Below are 25,580 nucleotides of genomic sequence, written 5' to 3'. Positions count from 1 at the left end.
ATGGGAATTGATGGGAAATGATGTAAATATATCACTAGCCACTTTAAACAATGCTACCTTATATAATGTTACTTACCCTACATTATTCATCTCATATGCATACGTATATACTGTACTCTATATCATCGACTGTATCCTTATGTAATACATGTATCACTAGCCACTTTAAACTATGCCACTTTGTTTACATACTCATCTCATTTGTACATACTGTACTCGATACCATCTACTGTATCTTGCCTATGCTGCTCTGTACCATCACTCATTCATATATCCTTATGTACATATTCTTTATCCCCTTACACTGTGTACAAGACAGTAGTTTTGGAATTGTTAGTTAGATTACTTGTTATTACTGCATTGTCGGAACTAGAAGCACAAGCATTTCGCTACACTCGCATTAACATCTGCTAACCATGTGTATGTGACAAATAAAATTTGATTTGATTTGAACATTATATCAGAAATTATTTTGAGGTTGCTAGGTGTTGGGTTAAGATCACTACAGTATAAACTCAGTATAAACCAGGTTATGAGGTTGCTAGGTGTTGGGTTAAGGTCACTACAGTATAAACTCAGTATAGACCAGGTTATGAGGTTGCTAGGTGTTGGGTTAAGGTCACTACAGTATAAACTCACTATAGACCAGGTTATGAGGTTGCTAGGTGTTGGGTTAAGGACACTACAGTATAAACTCAGTATAGACCAGGTTATGAGGTTGCTAGGTGTTGGGTTAAGGACACTACAGTATAAACTCAGTATAGACCAGGTTATGAGGTTGCTAGGTGTTGGGTTAAGGTCACTACAGTATAAACTCATTATAGACCAGGTTATGAGGTTGCTACAGTAGGTGTTGGGTTAAGGTCACTATAGTATAAACTCAGTATAGACCAGGTTATGAGGTTGCTAGGTGTTGGGTTAAGGTCACTACAGTATAAACTCAGTATAGACCAGGTTATGAGGTTGCTAGGTGTTGGGTTAAGGTCACTACAGTATAAACTCACTATAGACCAGGTTATGAGGTTGCTAGGTGTTGGATTAAGGTTACTACAGTATAAACTCAGTATAGACCAGGTTATGAGGTTGCTAGGTGTTGGGTTAAGGTCACTACAGTATAAACTCAGTATAGACCAGGTTATGAGGTTGCTAGGTGTTGGGTTAAGGACACTACAGTATAAACTCAGTATAGACCAGGTTATGAGGTTGCTAGGTGTTGGGTTAAGGACACTACAGTATAAACTCATTATAGACCAGGTTATGAGGTTGCTAGGTGTTGGGTTAAGGACACTACAGTATAAACTCAGTATAGACCAGGTTATGAGGTTGCTAGGTGATGGGTTAAGGTCACTACAGTATAAACTCATTATAGACCAGGTTATGAGGTTGCTAGGTGTTGGGTTAAGGTCAGTATTAACCAGGTGGTGGGGACTGACTAGTAATTAGTCAAATATGACGTTATTGGTGTAGAAACAGTAAATGATCAGTAGGCTGGATTTATGATAAACATTATATTGTGAAGACATGTTTATTTTGTTAATAGCATTACACTGGACCAAACCTGTCTGGCTGTCTGTTGAATTACACTGGACCAAACCTGTCTGGCTGTCTGTTGAATTACACTGGACCAAACCTGTCTGGCTGTCTGTTGAATTACACTGGACCAAACCTGTTTGGCTGTCTGTTGAATTACACTGGACCAAACCTGTCTAGCTGTCTGTTGAATTACACTGGACCAAACCTGTCTGGCTGTCTGTTGAATTACACTGGACCAAACCTGTTTGGCTGTCTGTTGAATTACTCTGGACCAAACCTGTCTAGCTGTCTGTTGAACGTGTCTATGAATAAACATGGAACAGAACACTAGAGTGTGATTTTCAGGAAGGATACTGGAATGTTAAGGTGAAACAGATTCTGGTTCTAGAACCTGGAGTCTATGAAGTTGAGTGTTCTGGAATGCTTTAGCCAGATGTTCTGGAGGAGTGTAATGTTGATTGTGATGTCATCACACCTTGACCACAGCCTTGCCGGTGTTGTCTCCCTGTAGCATGCCCATGAAGGCAGCAGGCATGTTGTTGAAACCAATGGTGATGTGTTCATTGCATCTCAGCTTGCCCTGAAGGATCAACACAAACATTTTATTCTCCTCCTCCTCCTCCTCGTCGTCAGCATCATCATTACCAACTATTTTCATGGATTCACATAAAACTATATGGACTACATGGACTATAAAACTATCTTCACAAGGAATCTTAACTGTGTTGGTTTCGATTGCATCCTGAACACTGGTAATGGAACACTTTTTAACATGTTTTATTTAACCTTTATTTAACTAGGCAAGTAAGTTAAGAACAAATTCATATTTTCAATGACTGCCTAGGAACAGTGGGTTAACTGCCTTGTTCAGGGGCAGAACAAACGATTTGTACCTTATCAGCTCGGGGATTCGACCTAGCAACCTTTCGGTTACTGGCCCAACACCCTAACCACTAGACTAATTGCCGCCCCTGCCAACAGAACACTGGTAATGGAACACTGGTGATAGAACACTAGTAATAGAACACTGCCAATAGAACATTGGTAACAGAACACTGGTATTATAACATTGGTAATATAACATTGGAAATAGAACACTGGTAAAAGAACATTGGTAACAGAACACTGGTAATGGAACACTGGTGATAGAACACTAGTAATAGAACACTGCCAATAGAACACTGGTAACAGAACACTGGTAATATAACATTGGAAATAGAACACTGGTAAAATAACATTGGTAATAGAACACTGGTTATAGAACACTAGTAATGGAACAATTGTAATAGAACACTGGTAGTAGAACACTGGTAGTAGAACACTGCCAATAGAACACTGGTAATGGAAAACTGCCAATAGAACACTGGTAGTAGAACACTAATAATAGAACACTGGTAGTAGAACACTGCCAATAGAACACTGGTAATGGAAAACTGCCAATAGAACACTGGTAGTAGAACACTAATAATAGAACACTGGTAGTAGAACACTGCCAATAGAACACTGGTAATGGAAAACTGCCAATAGAACACTGGTAATGGAACACCGGTATTGGAACACTGGTAATGGAATACTAGTATTGAAACACTGGTAATGGAACCCTGCCCCTGTACATCAGTCATCCAGTCCAATATTGTCACAAGTAGCAGGACACTGCTAATAAAACACTAGTAGCAGAACACTGCTAATAAAACACTGGAAATAAAACACTGGTAATACAACACTGGTAATACAACACTGGTAAAACAACACTGGTAATACAACACTGGTAATACAACACTGGTAAAAGAACACTGGTAATACAACACTGGTAAAACAACACTGGTAATACAACACTGGTAAAACAACACTGGTAATACAACACTGGTAAAACAACACTGGTAAAAGAACACTGGTAATACAACACTGGTAAAAGAACACTGGTAATATAACACTGGTAAAACAACACTGGTAATACAACACTGGTAATACAACACTGGTAAAACAACACTGGTAATACAACACTGGTAAAACAACACTGGTAATACAACACTGGTAAAAGAACACTGGTAATACAACACTGGTAATACAACACTGGTAATGGAACACTGGTAATATAACACTGGTAAAAGAACACTGCTAATACAACACTGGTAATACAACACTGGTAATACAACACTGGTAATGGAACAATGGTAATACAACACTGGTAATACAACACTGGTAAAATAACACTGGTAATGGAACAATGGTAATACAACACTGGTAATACAACACTGGTAATACAACACTGGTAATGGAACAATGGTAATACAACACTGGTAATACAACACTGGTAAAATAACACTGGTAATACAACACTGGTAATACAACACTGGTAATGGAACACTGGTAATATAACACTGGTAATGGAACACTGGTAAAATAACACTGGTAATATAACACTGGTAATACAACACTGGTAATGGAACAATGGTAATACAACACTGGTAATATAACACTGGTAAAATAACACTGGTAATACAACACTGGTCAAAGAACACTGGTAATACAAAACTGGTAATGGAACACTGATAATACAACACTGGTAATACAACACTGCTAATACAACACTGGTAATACAACACTGGTAATACAACACTGGTAATACAACACTGGTAATGGAACACTGGTAATATAACACTGGTAATATAACACTGGTAATAGAACACTAATAATAGAACCCTGGTAATAGAACTTTGGTAATAGAACACTGGTAATAGAACACTAGTAGTAGAACACTGGTAATAGAACACTAATAATAGAACACTGGTAATAGAACACTAATAATAGAACACTGGTAATAGAACACTAGTAATAGAAAACTAGTAGTAGAACACTAGTAGTAGAACCCTGGTAACAGAATCCTGGTACTAGAACACTAGTAGTAGAACACTAGTAGAAGAACCCTGGTAATAGAACACTAGTAATAGAACACTTATTAGAACACTGGTAGTAGAACCCAGGAAGTAGAACACTAGTAATAGAACACTTATTAGAACACTGGTAGTAGAACCCAGGAAGTAGAACACTGGTAATAGAACCCTGGTAATAGAACACTAGTAGTAGAACACTAGTAGTAGAACACTGGTAGTAGAACACTAGTAGTAGAACACTGGTAATAGAATCCTGGTAATAGAACACTGGTAATAGAAACCTGGTATTAGAACAATAGTAATAGAACCCTGCTAGTAGAACCCTCTCTCTGTACCTCAGTCATCCAGGCCATCAGCCTCCTCAGTGACTGCTGGTGTTTGTGTTTCCAGCGAGCACACAGGAAGCCCTCCATCCTCAGCTGCTTGAAGATCATATAGGTGTGTACATACGGCCCTGAAATATAAACACATACAGTAGCCAAATATTAACATGTACAGATATACAGATCCAGTTCCACAGATACAGTAAGATCATATGGGTGTGTACATACGGCCATGAAATATAAATAAATAACTGTGGTGAGGACAGTAGACCTGTCTGTGGTGTGGACAGTAGACCTGTCTGTGGTGTGGACAGTAGACCTGTCTGTGGTGTGGACAGTAGACCTGTCTGTGGTGTGGACAGTAGACCTGTCTGTGGTGTGGACAGTAGACCTGTCTGTGGTGTGGACAGTATACCTGTCTGTAGTGTGGACAGTATACCTCTCTGTAGTGTGGACAGTATACCTGTCTGTGGTGTGGACAGTAGACCTGTCTGTGGTGTGGACAGTAGACCTGTCTGTGGTGTGGACAGTAGACCTGTCTGTGGTGTGGACAGTAGACCTGTCTGTGGTGTGGACAGTAGACCTGTCTGTGGTGTGGACAGTAGACCTGTCTGTGGTGTGGACAGTAGACCTGTCTGTGGTGTGGACAGTAGACCTGTCTGTGGTGTGGACAGTATACCTGTCTGTGGTGTGGTGTCGTTGTACATGGAGATGCTTCCACACACAGCTATTCTGCCATACTCTCTCATCTGAGGCATCACTACACTGGAGAACTTCCCACCAACCTGGACGGAGAGAGAGAGATTGAGCTTTGATACACACACACACACGCATGTCCACACACACACGCAAATCCACACACACGCATGTCCACACACACACATGTCCACACACACGCATGTCCACACACACAAAGAGTGTGTGTGTGCGAGTGGTGCAGTGACCTCACGTTCTCAAAGTAGCAGTCGTATCCGTGTGGCGCGGCCTCCCTGAGTGATTCCTCCAGAGAGGTGGCAGTCTTGTAGTTGAAGACCTGGTCAAAACCCAGCTCCTTTAGATAGGACACCTTGCTATCTGTCCCCGCACAGCCCACCACTCTGCAGCCCTGAGGACGGACACACACACACACAGTGTCACGACTTCTGCCAAAGTCGGTCCCTCTCCTTGTTCGGGTGGCGTTCGGCGGTCAACGTCACCGGTCTTCTAGCCACTGCCGATCCACTTTTAATTTTCCATTTGTTTTGTCTTTGTTTTCTACACACCTGGTTTCTATTCCCCAATTACATGTTCATTATTTAACCTCTGCTCCAGCAGGTTTATCTCTCTGGTCACCCCCAAAGCCAATTACTCCTTCAAGTTCTCTGCTGCCAATGACTGGAACGAACTACAAAAATCTCTGAAACTGGAAACACTTATCTCCCTCACTAGCTTTAAGCACCAGTTGTCAGAGCAGCTCACAGATTACTGCTCCTGTACATAGCCCATCTATAATTTAGCCCAAACAACTACCTCATCCCCTACTATATTTATTTATTTTGCTCCTTTGCACCCCATTATTTCTATTTCTACTTTGCACATTCTTCCACTGCAAATCTACCATTCCAGTGTTTTACTTGCTATATTGTATTTACTTCTCCACCATGGCCTTTTTTTGCCTTTACCTCCCTTATCTCACCTCATTTGCTCACATTGTATATAGACTTATTTTCCTACTTTATTATTGACTATGTTTGTTTATTCCATGTGTAACTCTGTGTCGTTGTATGTGTCGAACTGCTTTGCTTTATCTTGGCCAGGTCGCAGTTGTAAATGAGAACTTGTTCTCTACTTGCCTACCTGGTTAAATAAAGGTGAAAAACAAAATGAAATAAAAATGTTTGTTTGTGAGTTGTTGTTTATTGTATTACGATCCGTTATTGTGGGCTCGGTTTATTATGTTGTATGTTGTGAATATTATGAGTAAATATGTGTTTTACTCAATGCGCCTGACTCTCTACACCAGCTACACACAGACCTTATTACACACAGACTCACTATACATTATGAAAGTCACTGGTAACACACAGAGACACATGGAATGTAGAACACAACTTATCCTCATCTTCAGGAAGTAACTAACACTGTTGAGACGTTGTTGGGAACGCTCTGGGAACGTTGGGGGAATGTTGTACCTTGATCTTGGCGATCTGTCCCACCACTGAGCCCACGGCTCCTGCTGCAGCGTTCACCAGAAGAGTCTCCCCCTTCTTTATCTCACACACCTCCTCTAGTCCATACAGAGCTGTCAGACTAGAGAGAGATATCATCATCACCATCAGCACTATTATAACCACTACTGTATATCACACACCTCTCAACCACACAGGGCAGTCTGCATATCTATCTATCTATCGAGAGAGATCCATCCATCCTACCCAGGCATGCCGATGGCCCCCAGGGCCAGGGAGAGGGGGATGTCCTGGGGCCAGTCAGGAAGCACAGGGGTCAGCTCTGCCCCATCACACACCCAGTGACTCCTCCATCCACAATCACTGACCACATGGCAGCCCACCGGGAAGCTGGGGTTATAGCTCTGGATCACCCTGGAGAGGGGGGGAGAGAGAGAGAGAGAGAGAGACAGGGAGAGGTGAGTGTGTGTGTCAACATGACTGTCAGTCTGTAGTGTGTCAACATGAGTGTCAGTCAGTCTATAGTGTGTCAACATGTGTGTCAGTCAGTCTATAGTGTGTCAACATGACTGTCAGTCAGTCTGTAGTGTGTCAACATGAGTGTCAGTCAGTCTATAGTGTGTCAACATGAGTGTCAGTCAGTTTATAGTGTGTCAACATGAGTGTCAGTCAGTCTATAGTGTCAACATGAGTGTGTCAGTCTATAGTGTGTCAACATGAGTGTCAGTCAGTCTATAGTGTCAACATGAGTGTGTCAGTCTATAGTGTCAACATGACTGTCAGTCAGTCTATAGTGTGTCAACATGAGTGTCAGTCAGTCTATAGTGTGTCAACATGAGTGTCAGTCAGTCTATAGTGTCAACATGAGTGTGTCAGTCTATAGTGTCAACATGACTGTCAGTCAGTCTATAGTGTGTCAACATGAGTGTCAGTCAGTCTATAGTGTGTCAACATGAGTGTCAGTCAGTCTATAGTGTCAACATGAGTGTCAGTCAGTCTCTACATGACTGTCAGTCAGTCTATAGTGTGTCAACATGAGTGTCAGTCAGTCTATAGTGTGTCAACATGAGTGTCAGACAGTCTAGTGTGTCAACATGAGTGTCAGTCAGTCTATAGTGTGTCAACATGAGTGTCAGTCAGTCTATAGTGTGTCAACATGACTGTCAATCAGTCTGTAGTGTGTCAACATGAGTGTCAGTCAGTCTATACATGACTGTCAGTCAGTCTATAGTGTGTCAACATGAGTGTCAGTCAGTCTATAGTGTGTCAACATGAGTGTCAGTCAGTCTATAGTGTGTCAACATGAGTGTCAGTCAGTCTATAGTGTCAACATGAGTGTGTCAGTCTATAGTGTCAACATGACTGTCAGTCAGTCTATAGTGTGTCAACATGAGTGTCAGTCAGTCTATAGTGTGTCAACATGAGTGTCAGTCAGTCTATAGTGTCAACATGAGTGTCAGTCAGTCTCTACATGACTGTCAGTCAGTCTATAGTGTGTCAACATGAGTGTCAGTCAGTCTATAGTGTGTCAACATGAGTGTCAGTCAGTCTGTAGTGTGTCAACATGAGTGTGTCAGTCTATAGTGTGTCAACATGAGTGTCAGTCAGTCTATAGTGTCAACATGAGTGTGTCAGTCTATAGTGTCAACATGACTGTCAGTCAGTCTATAGTGTGTCAACATGAGTGTCAGTCAGTCTATAGTGTGTCAACATGAGTGTCAGTCAGTCTATAGTGTCAACATGAGTGTCAGTCAGTCTCTACATGACTGTCAGTCAGTCTATAGTGTGTCAACATGAGTGTCAGTCAGTCTATAGTGTGTCAACATGAGTGTCAGTCAGTCTATAGTGTGTCAACATGACTGTCAGTCAGTCTGTAGTGTGTCAACATGAGTGTCAGTCAGTCTATACATGACTGTCAGTCAGTCTATAGTGTGTCAACATGAGTGTCAGTCAGTCTATAGTGTGTCAACATGAGTGTCAGTCAGTCTATAGTGTGTCAACATGAGTGTCAGTCAGTCTATAGTGTGTCAACATGAGTGTCAGTCAGTCTATAGTGTCAACATGACTGTCAGTCAGTCTATAGTGTGTCAACATGAGTGTCAGTCAGTCTATAGTGTGTCAACATGAGTGTCAGTCAGTCTATAGTGTCAACATGAGTGTCAGTCAGTATCTACATGACTGTCAGTCAGTCTATAGTGTGTCAACATGAGTGTCAGTCAGTCTATAGTGTGTCAACATGAGTGTCAGTCAGTCTATAGTGTGTCAACATGAGTGTCAGTCAGTCTATAGTGTGTCAACATGAGTGTCAGTCAGTCTATAGTGTGTCAACATGAGTGTCAGTCAGTCTATAGTGTTAACATGACTGTCAGTCAGTCTATAGTGTGTCAACATGACTGTCAGTCAGTCTAGTATGTGTTTGCATCCACATGCTCGCCTCCCTCCCCCATAATGTACCCTTACTTGGCAACTTGTGATCCAATCATAACGTCTCCCTCCTTCATCATCGTCTGGCTGTAGGGTCTCATGTAAGGGTCCACACTGAGGAACACAGCCTCCAACAGCACCTGAACAGTCGTCTATTCATTAGTACACACCGTAGCGAAACATTTTGCAACTGAAAATATTTTGCTAAAAAAATGTATAATTTGTTAAGGGGACACCATTTTGCAAAGAAAACACGTGTTTTTTAACACAGATATCAAGTGCCATGGAACAATGATGCAGTTTCCGGTAGGGCGCCAAGACAATTTTCCCCTCTGGGACATTAAGGGGCAATTCCGCCACTTTCAACTTCATATTCTTTATCTCCAGCAACAATCCAGTGTCTACATGTGAAAACAGTGTGTTACAGGCACCTGTGTCTTTTGACACTATATAAACGAGTCATCCCGCAGTGTTTGTGACGATACCCTGATGAAGACAGCTTGGCTGTCGAAACGTTGGTAATTACATTTTTGCATCTGAGCTCCTAGAGTGTGCGGCTCTCTTTTATTTTCAAGTTTTCTACTCCGCTAGCCAGCACCTCTAGCCAGCACCTCTAGCCAGCACCGCTAGCCAGCACCGCTAGCCAGCACCTCTAGCCAGCACCTCTAGCCAGCACCGCTAGCCAGCACCGCTAGCCAGCACCGCTAGCCAGCACCTCGCCTAAATAGGTGTGTGTTTGTTTTTCTTCTAGATTAACTTTTGATGATGTCATCGAGTAGAACTTTTTAAAGTTATATTTTTTTCTACAAAACATAGAAATGCAAAATTTCCACATATGTAGTAGACACCGTTATTGTGCTGCATATGATGAAGATAGGTTGGAAAATGGTGGAATTGCCCTTCAAAGTCTATCCTATCCTATCCTCACCTGTCCATTCTTGGGTAGCGGCAGCGTCTCCTCCCTCAGATGGAAGTCACTAGCCTTGGGGAAACCCTGGAAGTGCTGGCGTAACGTCCAGACCTTGGACACAACCATGGTGCTCTGCTCCTCTGGTCAAAAACAGTAGATCTGTAGAGACTTGCTGGAGGGAAGAGGAGGAGACAGAGGTCTGAGTGTATGAGAGAGACAGAGGTCTGAGTGTATGAGAGACAGAGGGAGATCTAGAACATGTGTTGTGTGTCTTGGGTTGAAGTTCACAGCGTAAATATTTGCATTCCTTTGTGCATATGCTAATAAATCCTATCACAGCCATGTTTACTCAGGGCAGGTCATGAAAACTATTGTTTAGCTATGTTTACTCAGGGCAGGTCATGAAAACGACTTTGTCCCAATGTTTTCTCAGGGCAGGTCATGAAAACGACTTTGTCCCAATGTTTCCTCAGGGTAGGTCATGAAAACTATTGTTTAGCCATGTTTACTCAATGGCAGGTCATGAAAACTATTGTTATGACATAAAAACAGAATAAGCTACTTTGGGTTGGGAGCAAAATACATTTTCATTCACTACTACTAATGGACAATAAAGTATTATTATTGTAATTCAAATGAATCTACTTGATTCTACCTGAATATGCTGATTACTGCAGCATAAAACTCAAGGGCGCGACTTTGGTTTTAGAAGTGGGGGGGCATAACAATACATATATTATTAACAGCCTACCCGACCGCTCGGAGACGTCCGCATGGTCCTAAAGCACACTTTTGCCTCGTTTTGTATCACATTTCCAATTATAAAACTGGGGTGGAAAAAATTGAAATATCTGCATGCCCCCATCTGTCCGCAGTGAAAGTTGCACCCCTGATGAAACAGAAGTATGTCCAGCTATCCTAGTCTTCACACTCTACATTTTATTTTCTGGCTGAATCTTTATTTTAACTAGGCAAGTCAGTTAAGAACAAATTCTTATTTACAATGATGGCCTACCCCGGACAACGCTGGGCCAATTGTGCGGCGCCCTATGGGGCTCCCAATCACGGCCTGATGTGATACAGCCTGGATTTGAACCAGAGACTGTAGTGACACCTCTTGCACTGATATGTAGTACCTTAGACCACTGCACCACTCGGCAGCCCATGTACATCGAGTACATTCCTTACCTAGCTATATTTCACTGTGTAAAGCTGATTAAATATTGTCATCTATGTTTTCCATTAAAGTATTTGGTAATTGAATGGAATAGATCTAAGCATTGCCACTGTGGATTTCAGACAGCTTCATTTCAGCTACTTTGCAACAGTGTTGCTATGGGTTACTTTATAGGTGGCTGTAACGACTTTGATCTCGAATGTCCACTTCATACAGAGAAATCACACCTCGGCAATGAACTAAAGCAGCCGTTCAGAATTAAATATAGTTGTGATGAATGGGCTTTTATGGAATGCAATATATGCACGTGTTCAGACAAGACAACTCAACCCAAGGCTGGTCCCAGATCTGTTTGTATGCCAACTGTAGCCAACATGCAACCTATTCCTATTCCTATAGTCGTTGTTTGTACTTGAAGTTGAATTCTTGGTTTGAAACAGACGACCGAGCTACTCTATGCTAGCCGTTATGCTTAATGTTAAACTGATCAATATGTGTTGTTAATTCAACGTTTCTCAGGAGTCAACATGCGGAATAGATCTACTTCAGTAGCAACAACAAAAAGGCGAGGAGCGGAAGAACCCGCCCGTAAACTACATGCGTGCTGGTAAGCATCTCATCCAAGCAGCCAGATAACGGAATGGGACTAGTCCTACTTTTAGCTAAAGCGAATCCTCACTCGTACGACATCCGTTAGTAAACGCGTAATTACGCCACCGCGAAATCGACTGAATGAGTGTAGGCCAACGTCTCATAAACGCGGAACTTGTAAATTCGATAAACATTTGTACTAGACAAACACTGAATATTAGGGTAGAAAGTGTTGATATGTCTGTTTACTTTACCGTTTGGTACGTGCTTGCGCGTCTCCTGTTTCAGTTCAGGCTCGCCCAAGTCTGCTGGAGAAAGTTGGCTTGTCGGTGGATCTCAGGATTGGGTATAGTAACCGATCTGTCGCAGTGTCCGGAAGGGAACTGTGGGCTTTGTTACTGGCATTGGAGTTATAACGTTGCCTAACCTTTCACCCTAATATTTCCTCACCGACCGAAAAAGCAGAATCATTGAACAGTGCGATGACAGAAGTTGTAGCCTAATGCTACGTTCATAACCAAGTGGAAAGGTTGTATTTGCCATGTACGACTGGGAAAAAACATCCTCTTGTGAACGTCCCCTCCAACTGGTAATTACTAGAGGAAAACACGTTTATCATCCCTGAGCTCAGACTTCTCCCACATGCTGACCTTTGTCGTCATCTACTAAGAAAATTACTTCCAGAACAGCATTTTCTGCAGTTAAGTGCAACAAAACCTTATTTATAAAAAGTAATCTATTAATATGGTTTTGTAACATTATAATTTGTTTTCAAGCATGATGTCCATGGTTGATGCAGCTTGTTGGCTTTTAGCCAGTTGCAGTTTCTCAACGAGTTCAAAGCATGTGAATGCATCAACTGGTATTATGACTTCACAACTGGTACTTACCACTTTACATGAATGCAGCATTACTCCGTCAATTTATGCTGCATTCATAACCAAGTGGGAGGTGGTTATTACTAGAGGTGTGCCGAGTAGTCGAACAAGCAAGTATGGTGAAGGAAATGAGCAATTCTCTTGATACGATTATGATCCGAGTCTTTCTTTATTATCCGTGATCGGAAACGCATCTTTCTCTTGTCAGTCAGTCAAGTGAGGTGCTGCTACATCATCTAAATAGCTCAACTGGCTAGTTTGCCTGTCTGTAAAGAGAAGGGTGGGCTGTATATTGATCCTGCTGTTCTGATTGGATAGAGTAAAGCTGTATGTCTCTGTCCACTCGCTTCATAATTTCACCCGATCACTTTCATTTCTGTTTCGGTGTGGTCATTCACGTTAGCATGCTTCTATGATAAATCACATGGCAAGGACGTTTGCTATCAAGCTATCAATGTGCTTAATATCTAACAAACGGGTGAGGGTAGGAAAAAATGATAGCAAAATTGTCCGCCCACTGCAAGTTGAGGAGACACACAGCCCCTCCGCGGCTCCTACTCTGCAGGTTGTTTGGTCTATAAACGTGCAGGGAGATAGGTATTTGCCAACATCTACTTATCCGACCCAACTGTCAATGTACAGATATGAGGATGGCCGTGTAATTAACAGTTGTGAAGTCGTAAATACCAGTTGGATACATTCGCATGCTTTGACCTCATTGAGAAATGCCGATAAGAATGGCCAACAAGCTGCTAGGTAATATTTAACTAGGCAAGTCAGTTAAGGAACAAATTCTTATTTACAATGACTGCCAAACTCAGACGACGCTAGGCCAATTGTGCGCTGCCCAATGAGACTACCAATCACAGCCGGTTGTGATACAGCCTGGATTCGAACCAGGGTGTCTATAGTGAGGCCTCTAGCACTGAGATGCAGTGCCTTAGACCGATGCGCCAACTTGGAAGCCCAAGAGTAAGCCAATTAGAGTTCAAAAAACATATTTGTAGATTGTTTTTATAAATAATGTTGTATTAAATTTAACTGCCTAAAATGCACTTATCGAGATCATTTCCTTAGTAGGTGACATTAGAGGTCAACATGTGGGAGAAGTTGGAGCTCAGGGATTTCCCACTAGTAATTACGAGTTGAAGGGGCCTTAAAGTGGTGGGATGGTGGTATTATGATATTGACTTACATTTGGAAATTGTCTTTTTTTATTTAAATGTTTATTAATATAACACATTAAGGCATACTATTTATAGGGATATTGGCAGCATATTGTAGGAAATGTTTCATTTTATTCTTCCACCTCAACATGAATCGATTAATCACTTTTTTTTCTTAGTAGCTGAAAGTCATAGGCCTAGCTCTGGTCCAGTGCGTTAGTGCGCGTTTCACTTCAAAGATTACGCTTTGAACACACCGACTGTACTTGCGCAAAATAGTTCGCTGCGTCATCTAGATATGTGTGCAACAAAAGTTCAACATTCACCTTATGTTGCCATTTCTGTCAACCCGTTTACGCATACAGTTTGACGTATGCGTTCGATAAATCCAACGTATAAACCACACAGAACGCACTGAAACAGCCTCTGCAACGCAATTGTCAAAGGCAACGCAGCGTTCCATTGGAAATTAATGTACCTCTGGTGTCCCAAAACGCAAAACTCACAGTCACTGTGTTCAACGCGTAAGATATAAGAGAAATGCGCTCTAACGCTCTGGACCAGAGCTATGGGAAAGAGGAACTGAAGTGCAAGCTCCAATCTATTTCGCCAGGTGGCGACAATAGTCCAGACAAAGTATCAATGATTTTCTACACACCCATACACCAAGGCTTTTGCACTATTATTACCAGTACAGCATACATGGTCTATACTGAGCTAAAATATTACCAATACAGCATACATGGTCTATACTGAGCTAAAATATTACCAGTACAGCATACATGGTCTATACTGAGCTAAAATATTACCAGTACAGCATACATGGTCTATACTGAGCTAAAATATTACCAGTACAGCATACATGGTCTATACTGAGCCATTATATTACCAATACAGCATACATGGTCTATACTGAGCCATTATATTACCAGTACAGCATACATGGTCTATACTGAGCCATTATATTACCAGTACAGCATACATGGTCTATACTGAGCCAAATTATATTACCAGTACAGCATACATGGTCTATAATAACATATTATATTACCAGTACAGCATACATGGTCTATACTGAGCCATTATATTACCAGTACAGCATACATGGTCTATACTGAGCCATTATATTACCAATACAGCATACATGGTCTATACTGAGCCATTATATTACCAATACAGCATACATGGTCTACTGAGCTATTATATTACCAGTACAGCATACATGGTCTATACTGAGCCATTATATTACCAGTACAGCATACATGGTCTATAATAACATATTATATTACCAGTACAGCATACATGGTCTATACTGAGCCATTATATTACCAATACAGCATACATGGTCTATACTGACCCATTATATTACCAATACAGCATACATGGTCTATAATAACATATTATATTACCAGTACAGCATACATGGTCTATACTGAGCCATTATATTACCAATACAGCATACATGGTCTATACTGACCCATTATATTACCAATACAGCATACATGGTCTATAATAACATATTATATTACCAGTACAGCATACATGGTCTATACTGAGCCATTATATTACCAGTACAGCATACATGGTCTATAATAACATATTATATTACCAGTACAGCATACATGGTCCATAGTGACGTTGTACTGTTAAATAATAAGCTGTTAAGTTTCTTTTCTAATACATCAGGATTTCTATTACTTAAGCTGCTTCGCCAGTCCACTTAACTCCGTAACAGTTTCTGATAATATAATGTTGGGATTTCATTACAAAATAAAACATAATCTAGTCACATTGGATATCCAAATGAGAATTTTAGTCTGTTTATGTCGCCGGCTGGGTTTTGAACCAGGGTCATATGTGCAAGAACAGAGTGTGTTAGCCCACCATGCTAAGATAAGGGTCAATTTACCTATGTTTTTTCCCCCAATCACTTTGCCAAATTTTCACAAGAATGAGCTTAACACAAAAATCTAAAACAGATCATCAAAATGTCTCATGTTTCAAAACTCTAAACACATAGTTACAATGTGGACCTTGTCTTCTCACACATCCAGTGGATATTCGTTGTGCATGGTACGTCGTTCCAACTCTTTAGTGGGTCTGATGCCATCTTTGAGAGATGAGCGCAGTCTTCACCATATTGTGCATCGTTTGGTTCCCCATCCCTCCAATACCTATAACAAAACAGATGGCAAAAAGTAGTCAAAAAAGCAATCAAACAGGCTACAGCACAGATAGTCAGACGGTAAAAAGTAACCTGGAACAACACAGGGAAACAGAAGGTAAAAAGTCACCTGGAACAACACAGGGAAACAGAAGGTAAAAAGTCACCTGGAACAACACAGGGAAACAGAAGGTAAAAAGACACCTGGAACAACACAGGGAAACAGAAGGTAAAAAGTCACCTGGAACAACACAGGGAAACAGAAGGTAAAAAGACATCCAACACATATGACATTTACATTTGAGTCATTTAGCAGACGCTCTTACCCAGAGAGACTTACAGTTAGTGCATTCATCTTCAGATAGCTAGGTGGGACAACCACATCTCAGTCATAGTAAGTACATTTTTCCTCAGTAAAGTAGCTATCAGCAAAGTCAGAGCTAGTAAGGTAAGAGCTAGTAAGGTAAGGTAAGAGCTAGTGAGGTTAGGTAAGAGCTAGTAAGGTAAGGTAAGAGCTAGTAAGGTTAGGTAAGAGCTAGTAAGGCTAGGTAAGAGCTAGTAAGGTAAGGTAAGAGCTAGCAAGGTAAGAGCTAGTAAGGTAAGAGCTAGTAAGGTAAGGTAAGAGCTAGTAAGGTAAGGTAAGAGCTAGTAAGGTTAGGTAAGAGCTAGTAAGGTAAGGTAAGAGCTAGTAAGGTAAGAGCTAGTAAGGTAAGGTAAGAGCTAGTGAGGTTAGGTAAGAGCTAGTAAGGTAAGGTAAGAGCTAGTAAGGTTAGGTAAGAGCTAGTAAGGTAAGGTAAGAGCTAGTAAGGTAAGCGCTAGTAAGGTAAGGTAAGAGCTAGTAAGGTAAGAGCTAGTAAGGTAAGGTAAGAGCTGGTAAGGTAAGAGCTAGTAAGGTAAGAGCTAGTAAGGTAAGAGCTAGTGAGGTTAGGTAAGAGCTAGTAAGGTAAGGTAAGAGCTAGTAAGGTTAGGTAAGAGCTAGTAAGGTAAGGTAAGAGCTAGTAAGGTTAGGTAAGAGCTAGTAAGGTAAGGTAAGCGCTAGTAAGGTAAGAGCTAGTAAGGTAAGGTAAGAGCTAGTAAGGTAAGGTAAGAGCTAGTAAGGTAAGGTAAGGGCTAGTAAGGTAAGGTAAGGGCTAGTAAGGTTAGGTAAGAGCTAGTAAGGTAAGGTAAGAGCTAGTAAGGTAAGAGCTAGTAAGGTAAGAGCTAGTAAGGTAAGAGCTAGTAAGGTAAGGTAAGAGCTAGTAAGGTAAGAGCTAGTACGGTTAGGTAAGAGCTAGTAAGGTAAGGTAAGAGCTAGTAAGGTAAGAGCTGGTAAGGTAAGAGCTAGTAAGGTAAGGTAAGAGCTAGTAAGGTAAGGTAAGGGCTAGTAAGGTAAGAGCTAGTAAGGTAAGGTAAGAGCTAGTAAGTTAAGAGCTAGTACGGTTAGGTAAGAGCTAGTAAGGTAAGGTAAGAGCTAGTAAGGTAAGAGCTGGTAAGGTAAGAGCTAGTAAGGTAAGAGCTAGTAAGGTAAGGTAAGAGCTAGTGATGTTAGGTAAGAGCTAGTAAGGTAAGGTAAGAGCTAGTAAGGTTAGGTAAGAGCTAGTAAGGTAAGGTAAGAGCTAGTAAGGTAAGGTAAGAGCTAGTAAGGTAAGGTAAGAGCTAGTAAGGTTAGGTAAGAGCTAGTAAGGTAAGGTAAGAGCTAGTAAGGTAAGGTAAGGTAAGGTAAGCGCTAGTAAGGTAAGAGCTAGTAAGGTAAGGTAAGCGCTAGTAAGGTAAGGTAAGCGCTAGTAAGGTAAGGTAAGGGCTAGTAAGGTTAGGTAAGAGCTAGTAATGTAAGGTAAGAGCTATTAAGGTAAGGTAAGAGCTAGTAAGGTAAGAGCTAGTAAGGTTAGGTAAGAGCTAATAAGGTAGGGTAAGAGCTAGAAAGGTAAGGTAAGAGCTAGTAAGGTTAGGTAAGAGCTAGTAAGGTAAGGTAAGCGCTAGTAAGGTAAGAGCTAGTAAGGTAATGTAAGAGCTAGTAAGGTAAGATAAGAGCTAGTAAGGTAAGGTAAGAGCTAGTAAGGTTAGGTAAGAGCTAGTAAGGTAAGGTAAGAGCTAGTAAGGTTAGGTAAGAGCTAGTAAGGTTAGGTAAGAGCTAGTAAGGTAAGAGCTAGTAAGGTTAGGTAAGAGCTAATAAGGTAAGGTAAGAGCTAGTAAGGTAAGAGCTGGTAAGGCAAGAGCTAGTAAGGTAAGAGCTAGTAAGGTAAGGTAAGAGCTAGTGAGGTTAGGTAAGAGCTAGTAAGGTAAGGTAAGAGCTAGTAAGGTTAGGTAAGAGCTAGTAAGGTCAAGTAAGAGCTAGTAAGGTAAGAGCTGGTAAGGTAAGAGCTAGTAAGGTAAGAGCTAGTAAGGTAAGAGCTAGTGATGTTAGGTAAGAGCTAGTAAGGTAAGGTAAGAGCTAGTAAGGTTAGGTAAGAGCTAGTAAGGTAAGGTAAGAGCTAGTAAGGTAAGACAAGAGCTAGTAAGGTAAGACAAGAGCTAGTAAGGTAAGGTAAGAGCTAGTAAGGTTAGGTAAGAGCTAGTAAGGTAAGGTAAGCGCTAGTAAGGTAAGAGCTAGTAAGGTAAGGTAAGTTCTAGTAAGGTAAGGTAAGCGCTAGTAAGGTAAGGTAAGGGCTAGTAAGGTTAGGTAAGAGCTAGTAATGTAAGGTAAGAGCTATTAAGGTAAGGTAAGAGCTAGTAAGGTAAGAGCTAGTAAGGTTAGGTAAGAGCTAGTAAGGTAGGGTAAGAGCTAGTAAGGTTAGAGCTAAGGTAAGAGCTAGTAAGGTTAGGTAAGAGCTAGTAAGGTAAGGTAAGCGCTAGTAAGGTAAGAGCTAGTAAGGTAATGTAAGAGCTAGTAAGGTAAGATAAGAGCTAGTAAGGTAAGGTAAGGGCTAAGGTAAGAGCTAGTAAGGTTAGGTAAGAGCTAGTAAGGTTAGGTAAGAGCTAGTAAGGTAAGAGCTAGTAAGGTAAGGTAAGAGCTAGTAAGGTAAGGTAAGGTAAGAGCTAGTAAGGTAAGGTAAGGGCTAGTAAGGTAAGAGCTAGTAAGGTAAGGTAAGAGCTAGTAAGTTAAGAGCTAGTACGGTTAGGTAAGAGCTAGTAAGGTAAGGTAAGAGCTAGTAAGGTAAGAGCTGGTAAGGTAAGAGCTAGTAAGGTAAGAGCTAGTAAGGTAAGGTAAGAGCTAGTGATGTTAGGTAAGAGCTAGTAAGGTAAGGTAAGAGCTAGTAAGGTTAGGTAAGAGCTAGTAAGGTAAGGTAAGAGCTAGTAAGGTAAGGTAAGAGCTAGTAAGGTAAGACAAGAGCTAGTAAGGTAAGGTAAGAGCTAGTAAGGTTAGGTAAGAGCTAGTAAGGTAAGGTAAGCGCTAGTAAGGTAAGAGCTAGTAAGGTAAGGTAAGCGCTAGTAAGGTAAGGTAAGCGCTAGTAAGGTAAGGTAAGGGCTAGTAAGGTTAGGTAAGAGCTAGTAATGTAAGGTAAGAGCTATTAAGGTAAGGTAAGAGCTAGTAAGGTAAGAGCTAGTAAGGTTAGGTAAGAGCTAGTAAGGTAGGGTAAGAGCTAGAAAGGTAAGGTAAGAGCTAGTAAGGTTAGGTAAGAGCTAGTAAGGTAAGGTAAGCGCTAGTAAGGTAAGAGCTAGTAAGGTAATGTAAGAGCTAGTAAGGTAAGATAAGAGCTAGTAAGGTAAGGTAAGAGCTAGTAAGGTTAGGTAAGAGCTAGTAAGGTAAGGTAAGAGCTAGTAAGGTTAGGTAAGAGCTAGTAAGGTTAGGTAAGAGCTAGTAAGGTAAGAGCTAGTAAGGTTAGGTAAGAGCTAATAAGGTAAGGTAAGAGCTAGTAAGGTAAGAGCTGGTAAGGTAAGAGCTAGTAAGATAAGAGCTAGTAAGGTAAGGTAAGAGCTAGTGAGGTTAGGTAAGAGCTAGTAAGGTAAGGTAAGAGCTAGTAAGGTTAGGTAAGAGCTAGTAAGGTAAGGTAAGAGCTAGTAAGGTAAGAGCTGGTAAGGTAAGAGCTAGTAAGGTAAGAGCTAGTAAGGTAAGGTAAGAGCTAGTGATGTTAGGTAAGAGCTAGTAAGGTAAGGTAAGAGCTAGTAAGGTTAGGTAAGAGCTAGTAAGGTAAGGTAAGAGCTAGTAAGGTAAGACAAGAGCTAGTAAGGTAAGACAAGAGCTAGTAAGGTAAGGTAAGAGCTAGTAAGGTTAGGTAAGAGCTAGTAAGGTAAGGTAAGCGCTAGTAAGGTAAGAGCTAGTAAGGTAAGGTAAGCGCTAGTAAGGTAAGGTAAGCGCTAGTAAGGTAAGGTAAGGGCTAGTAAGGTTAGGTAAGAGCTAGTAATGTAAGGTAAGAGCTATTAAGGTAAGGTAAGAGCTAGTAAGGTAAGAGCTAGTAAGGTTAGGTAAGAGCTAGTAAGGTAGGGTAAGAGCTAGAAAGGTAAGGTAAGAGCTAGTAAGGTTAGGTAAGAGCTAGTAAGGTAAGGTAAGCGCTAGTAAGGTAAGAGCTAGTAAGGTAATGTAAGAGCTAGTAAGGTAAGATAAGAGCTAGTAAGGTAAGGTAAGAGCTAGTAAGGTTAGGTAAGAGCTAGTAAGGTAAGGTAAGAGCTAGTAAGGTTAGGTAAGAGCTAGTAAGGTTAGGTAAGAGCTAGTAAGGTAAGAGCTAGTAAGGTTAGGTAAGAGCTAATAAGGTAAGGTAAGAGCTAGTAAGGTAAGAGCTGGTAAGGTAAGAGCTAGTAAGGTAAGAGCTAGTAAGGTAAGGTAAGAGCTAGTGAGGTTAGGTAAGAGCTAGTAAGGTAAGGTAAGAGCTAGTAAGGTAAGGTAAGAGCTAGTAAGGTAAGGTAAGAGCTAGTAAGGTAAGGTAAGAGCTAGTAAGGTAAGACAAGAGCTAGTAAGGTAAGGTAAGAGCTAGTAAGGTTAGGTAAGAGCTAGTAAGGTAAGGTAAGCGCTAGTAAGGTAAGAGCTAGTAAGGTAAGGTAAGAGCTAGTAAGGTAAGGTAAGCGCTAGTAAGGTAAGGTAAGGGCTAGTAAGGTTAGGTAAGAGCTAGTAAGGTAAGGTAAGAGCTAGTAAGGTAAGGTAAGAGCTAGTAAGGTAAGAGCTAGTAAGGTTAGGTAAGAGCTAGTAAGGTTAGGTAAGATCTAGTAAGGTAGGGTAAGAGCTAGAAAGGTAAGGTAAGAGCTAGTAAGGTTAGGTAAGAGCTAGTAAGGTAAGGTAAGCGCTAGTAAGGTAAGAGCTAGTAAGGTAAGGTAAGAGCTAGTAAGGTAAGATAAGAGCTAGTAAGGTAAGGTAAGAGCTAGTAAGGTTAGGTAAGAGCTAGTGTAACAGTATAATTTTAGACCGTCCCCTCGCCCATACCCGGGCGCGAACTAGGGACCTTCTGCACACATCAACAGTCACCCTCGAAGCATCGTTACCCATCGCTCCACAAAAGCCGCAGCCCTTGCAGAGCAAGGGGAACTACTACTTCAAGGTCTCAGAGCAAGTGACGTCACTGGTTGAAACGCTATTTAGCGCCCACTAAGCTAGCCGTTTCACATCCGTTACACTAGTAAGGTAAGGTAAGCATCAATGTAACAGTATAAGTTTAGACCGTCCCCTCGCCCATATCCGGGCGCGAACTAGGGACCTTCTGCACACATCAACAACTGACACCTACGAAGCGTCGTTACCCATCGCTCCACAAAAGCCGCGGCCCTTGCAGAGCAACGGGAACTACTACTTCAAGGTCTCAGAGCAAGTGACGTCACTGATTGAAACGCTATTTAGCGCCCACGCTAACTAAGCTAGCCGTTTCACATCCGTTACACTCACCCCCCTTTTGACCTTCCTCCTTTTTTTCGCAGCAACCAGTAATCCGGGTCAACAGCATCAATGTAACAGTATAATTTTAAACCGTCCCTCGCCCATACCCGGGCGCGAACCAGGGACCTTCTGCACACATCAACAGTCACCCTCGAAGCATCGTTACCCATCGCGCCACAAAAGCCGCGGCCCTTGCAGAGCAAGGGGAACTACTACTTCAAGGTCTCAGAGCTAGTGACGTCACTGGTTGAAACGCTATTTAGCGCCCACTAAGCTAGCCGTTTCACATCCGTTACACTAGTAAGGTAAGGTAAGAGCTAGTAAGGTTAGGTAAGAGCTAGTAAGGTTAGGTAAGAGCTAGTAAGGTTAGGTAAGAGCTAGTAAGGTAAGGTAAGAGCTAGTAAGGTTAAGTAAGAGCTAGTAAGGTTAGGTAAGAGCTAGTAAGGTTAGGTAAGAGCTAGTAAGGTTAAGTAAGAGCTAGTAAGGGTGGAAAAAGTCAAGTGTGAGTGTTAGTTCATGAAAGGCTTCTGGGTGGGTGTGGTGGGGGAGGGGTATGTGGGATGATTTAAGCTACTTTCTGAAGATGTCGGCTTTCAGATGTTTTTTGGAAGATTGTTGTCCTAGCTTCAGGAGGAAGAGATTGGACTGGGCTTCCGTAAAGGTGGGAGGGCCAAGAGACCAGAGGTGGGAGAACTGAGTGCCCGGGTTGGGAGAGAGTTGGTCAGAGACCGCACGCTCAAGTGTTTTGGACAGAAAATTTTAAAAAGGATACCGGTCTGTAGTTTTTGATGTCAGAGGAGTCAAGTGTTGGTTTCTTGAGGAGCGGAGCGGATCGGGCCATTTTCAAGTCAAGAGGGGACGCAGCCAGTGGTCAGGGATGAGTTGATGAGGAAAGAGAGGTCTCCAGAGATGGTCTGGAGGAGGGGATGGGGTCAGGTTGTCGGGTGGGAGTTACATTTTCCTCCTTTTTCACTCAGCTGCCCACAGCCCTGTTCTGTAAGCTCGCAATGAGTCACAGCCACGGGGCAGGAGGGGAGGGCCGAGCCGGCCAGGGAGGAAAGGGGACAGTGTGAGTCATATGATGTGGAAAGGGAGGAGAGTAGGGTCAAAAAGGCAGAATCGGGAGACAGGAGGGAGAAGGGTTTAGCAGAAGGGAGAGATGATAGGATAGAAGAGGAGAGAGTAGTGGGAGAGAGAGAGAGAGAGAGATAGAGAGAGAGAAGATTGTGACGGCGCATGGCCATCTAGATAGGTGCTGAGTGGTTAGGGTTGGAGGAAAGGGAGACAGAAAAGGAAACAAAGTAGTGATCTGGAGGGGGTTGCAGTGAGATTAGGAGGTGAACAGAGACCTGGAGGGTTGCAGTGAGATTAGGAGGTGAACGGAGACCTGGAGGGTTGCAGTGAGATTAGGAGGCGAACAGAGACCTGGAGGGTTGCAGTGAGATTAGGAGAACAGAGACCAGGAGGGTTGCAGTGAGATTAGGAGGAGAACAGAGACCTGGAGGGTTGCAGTGAGAGTAGGAGGAGAACAGAGACCTGGAGGGTTGCAGTGAGATTAGGAGGAGAACAGAGACCTGGAGGGTTGCAGTGAGATTAGGAGAACAGAGACCTGGAGGGTTGCAGTGAGATTAGGAGGTGAACGGAGACCTGGAGGGTTGCAGTGAGATTAGGAGGAGAACAGAGACCTGGAGGGTTGCAGTGAGATTAGGAGAACAGAGACCTGGAGGGTTGCAGTGAGATTAGGAGGAGAACAGAGACCTGGGGGGTTGCAGTGAGATTAGGAGGAGAACAGAGACCTGGAGGGTTGCAGTGAGATTAGGAGGTGAACGGAGACCTGGAGGGTTGCAGTGAGATTAGGAGAACAGAGACCTGGAGGGTTGCAGTTAGATTAGGAGGAGAACAGAGACCTGGAGGGTTGCAGTGAGATTAGGAGGCAAACAGCCTCTTGTAAAGATGAGGTCAAGCGTATTGCCTGCCTTGTGAGTGGGAGGGGACTGGGGAAAGGTGAGGTCAAGCGTATTGCCTGAAATTGAAATGAGGAGAGGGAGACAAGAGAACATCTCCACTTAGGAGAACTGAGTAGTCCTGTGCCGTCACCACGACGACCAGATGCTCTCGAACTAGGAGAGAACACGTAGTCAGATGAAGAGAGAGCAGCTGGAGTAGCAGTGTTCTCTGGGGTGATCCATGTCTCTGTCAGGGCCAAAAGGTCAAGGGACTGAAAAGCAGCATAGGCTGAGATGAACTCTGCGTACTTGACCGCAGATTGGAAAACCAGGAACTCCACATGGGTTGTGCGTGCAGGGTACACTACATTTCAAGGGCTGTAGTGGAAGGGTGTGGAGTGTCTGTAAAGCCTACAGGGAGAGGAGTGAACAGGTATAGAACACACTAATAGTCGCCAAATCTACAAAAGAGCAAAATGAGTTCATCAGAAAGGAACTAGGTAAGACACTCAAGTGAGAGAGTGGTGTGGAGCCTTCCTTGAACAACTCGGCAGAACCGCCTTTGTTTCGACGACCATCTTAGTTTTGGCAACAAGACCGCCGCCGCTGACATGACAGCTGTCGCTGAGGAAACAGGGCAGACTGAAGTACTAACACTAAATGCTAATTGCCTTTCAAAGGTGCTCATTTCTGATTGCCTAGGAGAGGAGAAACCACTCCCCATCCAATACAGCCACTGATTACCAAAACAACAACAGTCCCAAATGGCCCTGCCCCTCAATCGTGGTTGATGTGTCAACAATCATCTGAAAGTTATGAGCAGTCAGCAGTTCACGCACCAAGTAGGCTACTGGGAAGACAGGCAGCACTTAAAGTAGATGGCCCTAACTATAGAAGGAAGCACATAGAAACAGACAGTAAAAAGTCATCCAATACCAACACAGATAATCAGACGGTAAAAAGGAATTTGTTACAAATTAGACTGTAAAATATAATCCAGAACAGGTCCACTCACGTAGTAACAGGAGCTGATGATTGGTCTAATGCGCCATCGTTAATCCACTCCCAAACCCCCTCTGTATTGGTGTCATGGAAACCAAGATAGATGTCCAGGCATCCACTCCATTCATGGATAAATTCCTATAGTTTTGTCACAAAGAAAAGATCTTGAATCACATACAAACATGCTTTTCTGTCAGGACTAGTCACGTTTTATTTTTGGAGGGGGGGGCTTGCAAACATTGGTTAAAGATAGCGACATGATAAAGTGAAAAACAAACAGGAGCTGAAATAGAAACAAAATGTTGAAACTATCAAAAATATAATTGACTAACTCCCTCTCACCTGTTCCTCTTTGCTGTTAATGATCACCAGGTGTGCTCCTCGTCCCAGACAGTCCTGCCTGCTCTCTGTCCAGGATTTCTTCTCAGTAGAGAGGTAGTACAAACTGGACTTAAACTTCTTCCATCCTTGGGGACAGGAGCGTAGAGGTTATTTCATGACAAACCCATGACAGCGATCACATTTGTCTACATCAGGGACAAAATAGCACCGTATTCCCTACGTAGTGCACTACTTTCCACCAGGACCCAAATGGCATGGTGGTTTAGAAAACAACAGCGTCCTTGGTGACTTTCAGTGGGAATGG

General features: G+C 42.4%; 2 protein-coding genes across 4 annotated transcripts; both read right to left on the bottom strand.

Moving 5' to 3' along the window:
• Positions 1 to 1,493: 1,493 nt before the first annotated feature.
• Positions 1,494 to 13,113, bottom strand: LOC139396391 (prostaglandin reductase 1-like). Of its 3 annotated transcripts, XR_011630752.1 has the most exons (11): positions 12,911 to 12,947; positions 12,275 to 12,616; positions 10,271 to 10,424; positions 9,379 to 9,482; positions 7,165 to 7,332; positions 6,922 to 7,039; positions 5,700 to 5,855; positions 5,430 to 5,535; positions 4,763 to 4,881; positions 1,811 to 2,113; positions 1,494 to 1,738 (listed from the first exon to the last, which is right to left on the bottom strand). XR_011630752.1 is itself a non-coding variant. In XM_071143425.1 (9 exons), the coding sequence occupies exons 2-9, from the start codon at positions 10,376 to 10,378 to the stop codon at positions 2,003 to 2,005; spliced, it is 990 nt and encodes a 329-aa protein (XP_070999526.1). In that variant the 5' UTR covers positions 10,379 to 10,424; positions 12,275 to 13,113; the 3' UTR covers positions 1,494 to 2,002. The 3 variants fall into 3 exon arrangements, 1 of the variants encoding a protein (XP_070999526.1); XR_011630753.1 differs by having other exon boundaries at positions 1,494 to 1,774; positions 12,275 to 13,113; XM_071143425.1 differs by having other exon boundaries at positions 1,494 to 2,113; positions 12,275 to 13,113.
• A 2,832-nt stretch (positions 13,114 to 15,945) lies between these two features.
• Positions 15,946 to 25,401, bottom strand: LOC139396393 (C-type lectin domain family 4 member E-like; the record flags this gene model as incomplete). The annotated part of the gene is made up of 3 exons (XM_071143426.1): positions 15,946 to 16,238; positions 24,948 to 25,072; positions 25,277 to 25,401. Coding segments are annotated over 3 exons (404 nt in total), but the record flags the coding sequence as incomplete, so codon positions are not given.
• Between the last annotated feature and the right edge of the window lie 179 nt (positions 25,402 to 25,580).

Source organism: Oncorhynchus clarkii, unplaced genomic scaffold (genome assembly GCF_045791955.1).
Source record: "Oncorhynchus clarkii lewisi isolate Uvic-CL-2024 unplaced genomic scaffold, UVic_Ocla_1.0 unplaced_contig_13758_pilon_pilon, whole genome shotgun sequence".
NCBI lineage: Eukaryota > Metazoa > Chordata > Actinopteri > Salmoniformes > Salmonidae > Oncorhynchus > Oncorhynchus clarkii.
Note: the sequence above shows the minus strand (reverse complement) of the source record. Positions and strands in the feature narration are given on the sequence as shown.